At 45.4% G+C, this 13975-nt stretch overlaps 1 protein-coding gene across 4 annotated transcripts in view; it reads right to left on the bottom strand.

Annotated features, from left to right (window-relative positions):
- BICD1 (BICD cargo adaptor 1) overlaps window positions 1–9325 on the bottom strand; it is a 185132-nt gene extending 175807 nt beyond the window's left edge. For all 4 annotated transcript variants that reach the window (XM_063319371.1, XM_063319379.1, XM_063319388.1 and 1 more), the window contains exon 1: window positions 8702–9325. In XM_063319371.1, coding sequence (XP_063175441.1) covers window positions 8702–8914 — 213 coding nt within the window. In that variant the 5' untranslated portion in view covers window positions 8915–9325. The remainder of the gene's footprint in view (window positions 1–8701) is intronic.
- Window positions 9326–13975: the final 4650 nt, after the last annotated feature.

Below are 13975 nucleotides of genomic sequence, written 5' to 3'. Positions count from 1 at the left end.
TAGTTTGTCACAAATGGCCAGATTTCTTACATTCACACAATGACAAAAAGGGCCTTTAATATAAAAAATTCAGCTCCATGTCTTACGGAGCAGCAAATCAACACTAATTAAGATGTAGGGCAGAGACTGAAAAAGGGAAGATAAAAAAGTACATAAGCCATCATGGACAGGAGACAAATGCTGTACAAGAACAAGGCAGAAAAAATGAAAGGCTGCAGACAGAGAGGGAGGAACCACAAGAGAGACGCAGAAAACGGGACTGGACCAATTTCAGTCTCAGTGAAAGCCTTTTGGTGTTAGTGGTCTTCACAGGTCTGTCCCAACACCATAGATTTAGGACATGGCCTGCTCTGTCCTTTTAAGTTAATTAAATTTTGATAGTGAAAGAAATTCAGAAACACATATAATCATAATCACAAAATTATTTTTTAGTACTAACCTCGGCAGAGAAGTAGCGTTCCCATTAAAACACTAATCTGCAACCTAGCTTGATTTCTTCCCGCTTACTTCAGCTTTAGGCACCTGCCCTTGCTGAGATGCATTTTTCACCTTCTGACTAGTCCTAAATACTTCCATCTGTAGCTGGTCTGTACTCACGGACTGCTTTCACAGTACAGTATGAAAAATTGCTGGTTTCTCCTCATAATCATCTGCTGCTAGTGATGCAAGCGGGTAAAGGGGCAAAGGGCACACTCATGTCTCTACATGCCATATCAATTCCTCTAAATTAGGAACATACCCTCTCTCCTCCCCCATGAAATGAGAGTGTTGTTGAGTTCACCAGGAAATAAGGAAAGAAGAGGAGAATGAAAGTCACGCCAGAAATAAATATAAGAGCAGTTCAGCAGAAATGAATGCATGCTTTTCAGTCTCTGCCATTATAAATTGAAATCATCCCAAAGAAAAAAATGTACATTACAGAATCGTATTGAATTAAACATTACCCCCTCAGGTATCAGACAAATATGGAAGGCAAATCCATAGCAAAGGCAACTGTGCAGCAAAGCCCTACAATGTAGCAGAGCCAGGAGGGATGCAGGAACAAGCAGTGAATCATTTTTATTCCCATTGTCCATACGCTGGACAAAACACCAATGCGAAAACATGAGAGAAAACAAGGTGCTGAAGAACGAACATATTTGAGCTCATTTGAAAAACTGAGAGGTTGTTCAAGAAGAAAGCTCTTTTTCTGGACACCCTCAACATAGCCATAAAAACATGATCTTGCATTTATTTTCCTCCAACTGCCAATTGCGTTAAGGTATATAAAAGTTGCCCAGGTGCAAATTTAGTCTATACATCTGACTTTGAGAATGCTCCTCATTTTACCATGATGAATGTTCACAAATTACTGTTTTATGCCAAATCTTATTTTCTTCACCATCATTTTGCCCCTAGTTGCACTTTCAATAAAGCCAGGTGTTCGATCTGACCACTGTTATGCATACAGACTGAAAGAAAATCTACAATGCAATACAAAAGTTAAAGAAAAATATTTCACCTAAAAGGAGGTGAAAAGATGGTAGCAATTTTTTTTTTTAATCCATTGCAAAGGGCCTAATTCCAAACAGATGCGGACTGTTAGCTTAAAATTTCTTCAGTGAGCCCTAATTGTACATTCTTGAGCCTTAGACAAGAAGTACTTCACAATAATACTGCCTGGCTCACCCATTAACACTTCAATTAGTTATTTTGTATTTGGTACTAATTGAATATTTTCTAGAAAAATCCATGGAAAATTAACTTTTCCATGACGTAAAATCCAGTTGCGCCTTCTAGTTACTTCAGAGGAGTTCAACCTGGATGATTGATTCAATCAGAATCCCGTAGATTAGAGAGGGATTTCTTCGATGAAAGAGCGAAAGGAAGAAAATAATTTAACTGTGGGGAGAAAACAAATTGAACTCTATTTAGGAGTATGTGAGCCCCCAGTTTTTAAAGCTGACTATCATTGTTTAAGGGTTGGCTATTGTAGGAGGTCTAAAAATCGTATGTTTATCTGCACTGGCTCATAAGGACACAATGCAATTACTGAGAGAAACTGGCGACACAGGTCCCTGAAAAAAAAAAAAAAAAAAAAAAAAAGGGTTCATCTACATTTTTCTTTGCATGCTGCCAAAGCTTCAACAATAGCCCTAATTTCCCCTAAGATTATTTCAGCTGCTTATGTTTTCTGTAGGCTAATGCACAGGACTCATTTCCTCTTAGAGGAAGCAATCCTGCCGTAATTTGATGAGCATCTCTTAACATCAGTACCTGTTTAAACAGTTTATCCCATTCTCCCCCACCATCCCCACCACCACTTTCCCCGGCATTCGTTCCTATCCTCTTGCTGACTTTTTGGCGATACAGGTAAAAAGGTTTATGGGAAGTTATTGTGAACCAGATCATGTAACCAATCTGGGTTACAGACAGCATACATCCCCTCCTCGGTTATTTTTAACCGAGGTCAGTTTTCTACCCTGGTGTGACAGTATAAACAGCTGCACAGCTGAGAGCCGGAACAGGGGCCGGAATGACAAAGGGAGACGCAGGGTTGTCTTGCTGAGAGACGAGCACATCAAACTACACCCTCAGCAACCCCAGGTCAATGCAGGCTTAATGACAAGCCAGAGAAAATGCAATTCAAGCACGAAGTGAGGCTACGGCGCTGCTAATGGTCGCTGTTTCCAGGCAGCATGCTGTTACGTATTGGGTAACTCACAGCAAGCTGCTACTGGAATTTAACTGGGCACAGTGGGCACCCTAGGAGACCTTGCATTGTTCAAGGTCCCTTGCTGTCTACCTCCTTTCTTCTCCAGTCCAACCTCCTGCTCACAGCAGGGTCAGCTCTGAGCTCACATCAGGTTCCTTAGGACTGTATCCACTTGGGGCTTGAAAAACCCCATGGAGGAAAAGGAACAACCTCTCTGGGCAACCTGTGGCGCTGCCTGTCCTCGTGGGGAAACAGTTCTTCCTTAAATTCAGTCTGAACCTCTCTAGTTTCAACTTGTGTCGGTTGTCTCTTGTCTTCCTGCCATTCACCGCCGCGAAGAGCCTGGCTCTGTCTTCTCAATAACCTCCTTGTAGGTATGGGCAGGCTGCTGCTGGGTCCCCCACAGCCACCTTTTTTCCAGGCTGAACAAGCTCAGCCCCCTCAGCCTCTCCTCAGAGGGCAAGTGCTTCAGCTCTTGACCATCTTGGTGGTCCTCTGCTGAACTTGGTCTGGTTTATCCATGCCTTTCTTGCATTAGGGAAGCTCAAAACTGGATGCTGTTTTCTAGATGGGGTCTAACAAGTGGCAATTTGAAAGTGATAACCACTTCTCTCAACCTACCGGCTATGCTTCTGCTAGAAACAGTCCGGGATGCTGTTAGCCTTTTCAATGTCAGGGGATGCTGCTGGCCCACGTTCAGCTTGCTGTCCTCCAGGATCCCCAAATCCTTTGCCACAGACCTGCTCCGCAGTTTGTAATAACTGAACAAAAATCTTCGCAAGCTGCTGCTTGATTTTGCCAAGGCATGCCTTATAAGCGCACCTCCCAATACGAACTGCTCTTCCATTAGCAGTGAATGCCTTAGAGACAGAGGTAGTGTTGGCTGGGCTCTGGAGGAGACAACACTGGAGGGAGCATCTGAGTACTGTCCCTCCAGGCCTGCAGCTCGCTCCCCCTTGTCCTGTCCTCACCTTTGAGCTGGGTGCTAGGCAGCACGGCCTTTCTGAGTGACACAACGTGAACAGACACCAAGGACAAAGTGTTGAGATCAGGGTGAGATGCTGAAAATGTTCAGCCTCATCCGGCACAGGCCCACAGATGCTGTCACTGGAAGGAGGTGTAAAGATATACTGAGATGGCATCAGTTCACAGCTTTCAAGTTATGTATTTGGGACACATTAATCTTTTAGAAGAATTCAGAACATCTCATTGGGATTTATGAACCGCTTCACACTTTTCTAAGCATCCTGTGATACAGACAGCTGTGTAGAGCAATCCTCATTTAACAGGGCTCTATTTGGGATAGGGAGTCTCCCTCTCTTCTGCCTTTTTTGGATCCAGAGAAGTCCCAGAAGCTGTACACTTCAACGATAGAAGAGGCAGAGAAGTGACTTCAGCAGAAGGTGTGAGAGAGGCTTTGGAGAACAGTGGGGGAGCTGGAGGGGCAGCTTTGTGTCAGCAAAGAGGGGGGATAGAGCTTGAGTCACCCACATTAAAGTAGTGCAGGGAAGAGCAGAACAGGAAAGATGCTGCCAGACAGAGCTTCAGCTCTATTCCTCAAAAACCCTCTTCAGTCACAGACCAAGAATTGTTTGTGGAAGGCCCATTAGTAAACTGACTAAGCACTTCATAATCATTGATTCAACATCCCCACAAAGTAAAGAAAACAAGAATTTTTGACCTTCCAAGGATAGGGCTGCTCACCAATAGCTTAGTTTCCAATAATTTATGAAGGATAATAGGGTTTAAAGTAATGCAAACACCAAACTGCATCTTCAACCTGGAAATCGCATAGCCAGCTCTGTGTGTAATCCGAGGGAAGATTTTTGTCTCCACAGAATGAAATACATAAAAGCCACGAAGCCAAGTGAGATATTGCCTAAATTTGTCAGTTGGAGAGGGAGCCAAGGAGAGGGACTTGAGGATCTACTCAGCCGCTATGTTCATTATTTGATTCCCAAAGAGAAATCTCTGCTTAGGATTTCCCAGGCCTAAATGTCTTGCAGAGTTGGACGTCAAAGCTTCCTTCTATCCCCATTTTATCATGACTGGGGGTGACTGATATTTGTCCCCTTTTCAAAACATTACAGGTCACCAGTGCAGCATAGCTAACCACAGAATCATAGAAGGGTTGAGGTTGGAAGGGACCTCTTGGGATCACCTCATCTAGCCCCCCTGCTCAAGCAGGGACAGCCACAGCAGGTAGCTCAGGCAAGAAGATCAATATGAAGCCATTTTCATTTTACACTTCATTAGAAGATTGAAAACTAACAACAAACATTATCCTTACAGCAAATGCATGTGAACATTTAAGACCACAAATTCTAAAACCACTGGAAAAATGTTTTTCATAAAATACACTTGTCATTAAATGCCCACATCAGAAAGACAGTGAAAATGGGCTACCGTCAATCAAAAACAGGCTACCTTCAATCAGTGAGTCTTATTGTCTGCATTCTTATGGACTGCAAGTTAAAAGGCACATCTGCTAAAGTAACTTCCTGAACAGGGGCGCTAAAACTATAGTGTTTTTACCACAAGGCCAAAATTCCACTAGTTTGAGATGTAATTGAGTGAGGCACAGAAACATCATTTACCAACTGAAAAAAAAAACACAAAACAATGAGAATTAATAAAGCTTTGAAAATAATAATGTTCTGTTTAACACTACAATCTTGCCTAGCGTCAGGACCACAAGTACTCCGTCTCGTAACACCGACTGTTAAAGTCAACACAACAGAGCATACCTTTTCACATTCCTACCATTCAGTTCATTTTTGAAAACATAAGGTCAGTAGCTGATATATGTCTCCAGTCTTTCCTGGACAGCTTACATGAGTAATAACTGCCCTATTTTGGAAGAAGAAGTCCTTATTAGTTCACTGATTAAAACTTCAAAGTTTTTGTAATGTAAATCAATGCCATGGCCCAAACCATCAAAGTCTTAGGCTAAAGCACCTCTCAACACAAGAAACATCAGAGATTGCTAAACCAATTCATATTGCATGGTGGATAGCATATATCCTGTATACAAGTATTAATATTTAATGTAATGTATTGCAATTTGCTTTTACTTCAACATCCTATAATGGCCTTGCTTTCCCGTCTCACTCTCCAACAAAGGAAATTATTGTATAGCTGAGGCTCTGTATTGCAATCTATATGGAACAGGCCCCGCTGAAGTTCATGGGAGTTTTGAATTGCCAAGGAGGATGGGAGAAGACTTCAGACCCTAGACCGCTAAGCCATGACTGAGTAGTTAAAGACGGGCAGCTCTCTTTGCTGAGCAATAAATACAATGAGCTCCTCGCAGCAGAACAAAATAATTTAACAATGAAGCAGTTCAAAAATGAAGACTTGCCTCAATAAAATTTGACCCCAGTAACTGAATCTGTTCAGAGAAGGTCCAGAGAAGGAGAGGTAAGTCCTAAACATAATCCTGCCCACACTCTTGCACCTATATTCCTCATGAATGGATAAGCTATTTGTTTCAGCGCAAACCTGAGGCCTAATTTCTATATGCCAAGATGACTTCAGAGAAGCTGCAGATGTAGTGAGGTAAGAGCAGAAGCACAGAACCCCACTGACATACTGGGAGTCCTCCTAGCTCCCGTTAGTCAGTCATGACGGTTTGATGTCCCACCATGCAGACCACATCATTCAGGCCATCCTCTGCAGGGCCTGCTGGAGATGACACACAAAGACCCTCCTCCACAGATTTTGGAGAGACCCTTAACAAAAAAGCTGCCTTTGGACTTCTTCTGCCACTTTGAGAATTTTCAAACAGAACCCTACAGCCCCAAAATGTATGCCTTCAAGTCTCCGCAAGATGGTTTGCCCAAACATCCTGAATTCTGCCTCACTAATGTCATCAGAGGTGCCATTTGCTTATGTCTCCCGGTTACTGAGTCTGATCTGCACTCAAAGAACAGTCATAATGGAAGTGGTAACAGAGAGGCTTGGAAAATGGAGTAAATTCTCCTTTGCAGGGCTTCATGCACAGTAAGAATCAGTGTGGTTTCTCCTATAAAGGTCAGAAGCAAGAAAAAAATCTCTTGCGGCCTAGGTAGGGGATGCAAATGCCCTACCTGCAGCTATGGAGAGCTCTGGAATTGAGAGCCTCAGGCCGGAACTGGAAATTGGAGGGGTTCCACTCTTGCTTGGCATCAGGCAAGCTACAGGATTTACCCTCTTCGTGGATATCCTCCATGTCCATGCTGTGGCTGGCACAGCATGAAGGCACAGCCCCACAGGAGACGTTCTGGGCTGCAGAGCATGCAATCCCATTGACTTCAAGGGGAGGTAAACAGGAAAAGAATTTGTGCCCATCTTTGATTTCAGTTAATCGTGTTGACTAATCCCTCTCGTTTAATAATTTCAACTCAGTTCCTCACACTATCCCTTCTATCTGTAGCCATCTGCACCCATGTGTCATCCTGGGTTTTGATCAGTCTTCTTTTGGACATTATTGTGATGGGATAACAGCTAGCTACAGCTCTGCTTATCTCTTTATTTTCTTTCCCTCCCCCCCCAGAAATTGCATTGCACTTTCTTCCCCTCTATTACTTTGCTGGGTCATTTCAAATAACACTGCCTTCATGCCAGTGCAAGTTATGTATCTCTATCCCTGAACCTGTGATTACTGCTTTCAAAGACCTGAGCCTACTGCATAGGCTCAGCAGGGGTGGGGGGCCAGAGATCAAGTTTAAGGAGATCAATAGGTTTTTCTGAAAAACAGCTTTATTCTTCTTACTGAAAATACAATTTTTTCAACTCTTCTGGGCACTGAACCAAGCCTGTAGCGTAATTCATTTACCTGCAAGTAAAATGAAATCTTTATTTTATTAAAAACACTTCTAAAAGTGCATCAATTATTATCCTATGGAATATATTCATATATAACCTAAGTTTATTAAGTGGCTTCCCCCGATATGTAATATGTCCATAATTTCTAACTGAATAGAATTTCTGAACGTTATACATAGCAATATATTTCTGTAGAACAAAAAGATGCCTTTTAAATTTGCGAGAATACCTGTTCGTCTTCTCTTTTCAAAATATGTAATTAGTCACATTCTACGACAGTATAAAAATACCATAAAATATAGAGATATAAGTACTGCATACGTGTGTACACACGCCTCATCTGTAGCTGCCGTGTATGTGCGCTGCATCAGTCTCAAGTTACTTCCCCTAATGATGAGCATCGGAAGAGTGATGATATTTCAGAGTCATGTTTAGCAAAGCTGAAAGGTGAGGTGTAGCACTCCCCTACTTTATACTTCGGATGTTACAAAAACACATTAGAAAGATAAACCAAAACCACTTCTCCCATCAAATATTTTATCCTTTCAGCATGACGCAGAAGTTTAATTTCCACTGGTGGGGGGTGACCTCGAGACTATTGTACGGCTACTTCACACCCCCCCTCCCTTAATGGCAGCGATTCCCCTCACTGGCAGAACGGAGCAGGTCTATAAATAACTTCCAAAGGAATTGTCTCTCTCCTCACGCACTGCAGACAACTGTTTACACAGATCCCGAGTCCTTATACACCAGGTTTGCTCTGCTCGCATCCTACGGGCTGTTTAATTTCCTCTTCCTTAAAAAGAAAAAAAAAGGCAAAAAAAAAAAAAGCCCTGGACGATGCAGGTGTGACGGGAGCCACCTCCCGCGCCCCAAATCCCCCTTAGCAGAAGTTGTGGCTCCCGGCGTGGGGGGGCCGGAGCGCGGCCCCGGCGCCGGGGACATTTCCCAGGGCAGGGGGTTTGCAATCTTGGCTAATCCGTCCTTAAGCTCCACGGTCCCGGCTGATCCTCCGGCCCCGGGGAAACCCCTCCTCCCCACCCCACGAATCGCCGCAGCCGCTCCGGGGCCCGGGTATCTTTGCTCGCCCACCTGCGGGGGGAGCTGGCCCGGGGGCTCCGGGCACGGACACGCGTGGGGGGGGCTCCCCCGCACCTCCCCGCAGCCGGCGGGGCGAGACAAAAGCCCGGGTTCGCTCACCTCCTTCAGCTGCTCCAGCTCCTGCTTGAGGCCGTCATACTCCGCCTCCAGCTCGTCGTACTGCTGCTTGAGGGTGAGCTTCTCCTCCAGCACCACCAGCCCATACTCCGCCGCCTGGATCTTCTCGTGGGTCGTCTCGGAGAGCTCCCGGGTCAGCCGCTCGATCTCGCTCTTGTAATGGTCCGCGCCCTGCAGCACCTCCTCCGCAGCCATAGCCCCGCCGGCACTGCCGCGACGCCGCGCCGCCGCGCCGAGGCAGCCAGGGGGCGGGGGCGGCCGAGGGGCGGCACCGGCACCGGCACCGCCGGCCTAGGGATGGCGATGGCGATGGAGAATGGGGATGGGGGCCGGGGCCCCCTGCGGCAGCCGCCGCCGATGGCAGGGGCGGGCCGCCCCGCCGCAGCCGCGGCCCCCCCCCCCCCGCCCTCCCCCGTAGCCACCCGGGAGGCCGCGCTCGCCTCCCCCGGCCCTGCGGCGGCCCCGGTTGCCGGCGCGCCTGGGCCGGGCGGGGCGAGCCCCCCGCTGGCCGGGGAGGCGGTGTCGGGCTGGAGGCCGGGGCGGCGAGTGGGGCGGCCGGGTGCCCGCCTCGGTGCGGCGGCTGCCGGGGAGATGCTGCTGCCGGCGCCCGCCTCTTCCCAGGGAGCCGGCACCTCCGCCTCCCTGCCCACACGGTCCCTCCCCCGCGCTCTTTTAAGATGACAGCGTCCGCAGGTTTGGCATTTCCCCGCCGGGGAAGCGGGAAAGCAGCGCTACAGCGCGGGGGGGGACGGACGGAGACACCGGGAGCGGTGGCCGCAGCCGCAGCTCGCCGCGGTGTCTTCTGCTCGCCACCGGTGCGCGGCGGCCGGTGCCGCAACCGGCCCCGGTCCCCTCCGCCGCCCTCCCGGCAAGCGGGGCGGCGCGGAGCGGGGCTGGCCAGCCGCCGGGCGAGCTCGGCGCCTCTGGGCTCTTCTCGGCGACGGTGGCCACGTTTAGCGGCTGGTTAAAAATAGAAAGGGAGATGCAGCCCAGGGACCTGCGGGAGCAGCCTCCAGTGTTCCCCTGCCATTCCGGGAAACCGGGAAGGGAGAGCTGCCTGCTCCCTTCCCGGTGAATGCACATGGGAATGGGAAAGAAAACCTGGATGCGAAACAGCGGTGGGCGAGCTAAGGCCACTCTCCCTGCACCGTTGGTGCAAGGTCTCTGTGCTACCGATTAGACAGCAGGACAAAACTGATTCAGAGCAGATGCGGTCACACCATTGTCCCTCTGTCAAATTAACCGGAGGACCTGATGCACAGACTGAGTCAGGTTTATGCTGGCTTTATGCTGGCTGCAGAAAGACAGATGCTACTTGCCCAGCATAAAATTAGAGTGGTGCAGACAGACAGTAACTGACCTCATACAAAGCCCGCCAGTAAAAAGTTAACACACCGGATTAGGGGCATTTTACGTATCTGAACTGGAAGAGTGAGTTCATCCTGGATAAATGTCATAATGTCCCATGTCACAGCCTTCTTTTCTTTGGTACTAGGAGTCTTGAACCCTAATTTACTGTTTCTTTAAACTATGGCCTGCAAACAGAGACCTGATCCTATTGATATCGACCAAGGTTTTTTTGCTCTAAGTACTAGCAGGACTGGGTTTTCACACTTTACAAACATCTTTCTTTTTTCTTTCTAAAATACTAGCAAATTTAGGTCTTTAAAGTTTAACAATTGAGTTAGAATTTCCAGGAAAAGGAAGGTATGGGGTTTTTTTTAAAAAAATAAGTTATGTATAGAAGACGGATATTGCTGCCTACCAATGGAGCACTCTATTGGAAATCAAAGACATAGATTCCCTTTCTTGCTGTGCTGTTAATGCAGTTTTAAACAAGCCACATCCCCTTTCTACCTCAGCTTCCCCATGTCTAAGAAAGAGGTTAAAATGTTTAGACTCCTCAGCAAAGTGCTTTGAGATCTGCAAATGGAAGACTAACACAGGTTATACAGTATATGCATACAGTATGTAACATATTTATTTTATAAATGTATGTGCATGCACACGTAATGGACACATTGTAATCTAGCCTGCATAAACACTACTTCTTGTTGCCTAGAGAACATAAATGGAAGAAGCAAGCAAAGCAATAGATGTTCTGTCAACTGTGTAGCTTGAAAACGGCTTCCAAAAATGCACATTTTTAATAAATTCTAGTGTAGAAGCAAGTGTGAATACTAATAGGAAAGAAACAAGTGTGAATAGGTAAGGAGAGTGAGTTGCTCTCATCGGTGACTGAATGTCAAAGAGGAAAACAGCAGTGCTCCAACTGTAATTCCGACCGTACACCTAACTGAACTTCAACATCCTTTTCTTAAAAGAGGATGAAAGAGTCCACAAATCAGAAGGAAAAAAACCTCCAAAACCCAAAGCATGAGCAAAATGTTGTCTCAAGAGATTTTACAAGTTCTAGTCTGGGTGTGTTCCTCAGCTTTTGACCCAGGCCACTATGCAAGCAAGCCTTTCGTGAACAGTCATTCAGGAATGGATTGGAAAACAAGCAGTTTAAAAGGATCAAGGACAGTGTGGAAATCGGTTGAAGCAACAGGATGGCTACAGCTAATCTAGCCTCAGCGTAACTCCACTTAACATCATTTAGTTGACAATGTTGCTCACAACAGAAGGGCAGCCTCACCACGTGACTGAACATCTGTACCCTAGGAGGGAAATCTGGCATGTTAAAATGCGTCATTTTTTCTGCAATACCCAACAAGAAACTTAGGGAGAATCTTTCCTTTTAAAATTGGAAGGAGGCGTGAAGTCCAGGTATTGTGCACTGTGCAGAAGTTCACAGTGGCTGTGGGAGAGTTTCCATAAACTGGAGATCCTGTAGCTACTCTAAGTTGAAAACTCCCAGCACGCCCATGATTTGCTATCATTAGTACTCATTTATTCTGCGTCTTGCCTCCTAAACATATGCAACATCAAATCTGGCTCCTTTGGTGACGTTTGTCTTTGTTTTAGAAGTCTACTGCTTTAGAAGTCTTCTGTGGGACAAAATGAATCGTGCCCCAGAGTTGTCAGTTTCTCTCCACTGACTACAGCGGACCTGACACAGATATATACACTCAGACATAGACACTTAAATAAATGAATCCCACCTTTTTCGTCTGTATCTTTTGTTAGGGCTTAAAACTGGCACCTCTACACTCTACTGTCCAGATTCCTCCATCTATATTTATAATGGACTACTAAGGCCACTGGTAGACCTGAAAAATATTCAAGCTCCTTTCCCCAGTATAAGGAGCTCTGGTTCACCTCACTCCTGACCCTGTGGAGATGAAAAAAGATGGATGATCCTACAAACAGCATCACAGTTGTAGGGAAAGACATCATTAAAGAAGGAAGTGATGCAGCATGACCATTCCCTAGAGAGGATCTCATAACTGAAGCAACGGGACCTCCTTTGATGGAGAATTCTTGCTTTCTAGAGCGCCTGTAATAATCTATAGATTCAAGTGACTCTACAGTGGTGCCAGCAAAGCGCAGGTGTCAGTCACAGATCTGGTACCTTTAGGAGCCTACTCATCAGAGCAGATAGCCCTGAACAATCATGTTGGCATTTTAAATAATTTCACTGCCCAGATATGCATCACCTTACCTTGGTTTAAGTCCTGCTACAATGCTTTTACACTTTCTACCTCCCCAGCTCAAAAAACATGCCCTGATTTTACTAAAGGTTGCCATATCACCCTGCATTGTTATTTCTCCTTCATTGTGCCCTGCTGTGCCCCTTTCACATGAATATTTCAAATAGGTCGTTAGTCATTTAGTGACATTCAACATACCCTCATAAAACGAGCCTCCTTATGATTGCATCCCTTTCATGGGCAGAAATTGCCCTTTGAATTCCTGGCACGTGACACTGGGAGACTCTTAAGCTAAGGATAGTAGGTTCCAGTACCAAAAAATGCTGTTCTGATTACACCTTTTTTTGAGACAATCGGATATTCAAGGACAGGCAAAATGATACAGTTCAAATCTTGCTCCAGAGAGCATTATGCAAATTTCAAACCATTTAAGAAGCATTTAATTACCTATATGAAGTGAACTACTGATTCTACATCTTGGTGGAAATGCAGCTATAAAAGCCACCCTGTACTATATTTTGCAGATAGCTGAATCGCTGCCCCTACAGCACACACAGAAATCACTTTGAGTCCCTTTGTCTGGAGCATCTCAGAGGACCGGAGCCCATATCTAACAACTACTACTGAGTAGTGTTTGGCAGGCCAGCCTGAGTGGCCAAAGGTAAAAATAAAAATGGTATGAGGACCAATCTGTTGTTGTTAGTAGGAACGGGATTTATTTATTTATTTCCTGAACGTGAAAAGAGGGGAAAAGCAGTGAGGGAAGGCAGTACGGGAACTGCGCTGGGTCTGGTTTGGAAATAAACAAGTGGCTGTTATACTGCCAAAGCTTTGTCTTCCTCGAGCGCCGAATTTAAGCACCACATTTGTAATGAATGACCAGCCTAGAGATAAAAGGGAGGCACTGAGAAGAAAATGAAATTTTAAAAGGTATTTCAAGATCCCAGTGCAATAGAAATGGTAATAGGTTTTAAGAAAATTAGTTTATGGAAACTAAACACAGGAGCTAATAAACAATAATGCATATAATGAAAAGTAATGATGTTATGCTGATTAACATGAGTGTCAGTATTCAAGAAGAAAGGCTTTCAAACAGCAGTGTCCGTACGTAAGTCCTCTGTGAACCACCTTTAAAGGAACTGCAAAGGTAAATAAATAATATATTTTTTACAAAGGTTATTGTCAGGTGGACTTAAAATTGGTGTGCAGGATCCTGTGTCCCCACCAGAATAATTTTGGGCCTCATAAAACTGAAAAGGTTGAAAACCACTCATGTTGAACATACAGAATCCAGAAGGAAGAACAGGATAAACCAGAACACTTCAACAAGAAAATCAGAAAAAAGGATTTTATGTAAATTGTTGGCAGGATGCTTTATGCGTAACGAGCAGGGGTTTGAGAACTAAACCTGAGTTTTACAAGAAACTACCAAAAAATAAAGCATTTAGAAAACACAGTCAGCAAGAACTAAGCGTCAATGTGATACCTGCTGTATAGAAAAACTACAGACTGTAGCAAAGAATGTGAATTATTATTCCGTTAAACTGAATAATACCACCTCAGCCTGAAAGGATGTTGCCAGTGTTGCACATGGGTCTTGATTCAGCTCCGCAGACATCAGCTGAGTCTTTTAATTGACAGCATTGCCCCCGGGCTCAAGACC

The sequence above is a fragment of the Chroicocephalus ridibundus genome, chromosome 1 (assembly GCF_963924245.1).
Source record: "Chroicocephalus ridibundus chromosome 1, bChrRid1.1, whole genome shotgun sequence".
Classification (NCBI taxonomy): Eukaryota; Metazoa; Chordata; class Aves; order Charadriiformes; family Laridae; genus Chroicocephalus; species Chroicocephalus ridibundus.
This window is presented reverse-complemented; position numbering and strand designations above follow the sequence as displayed.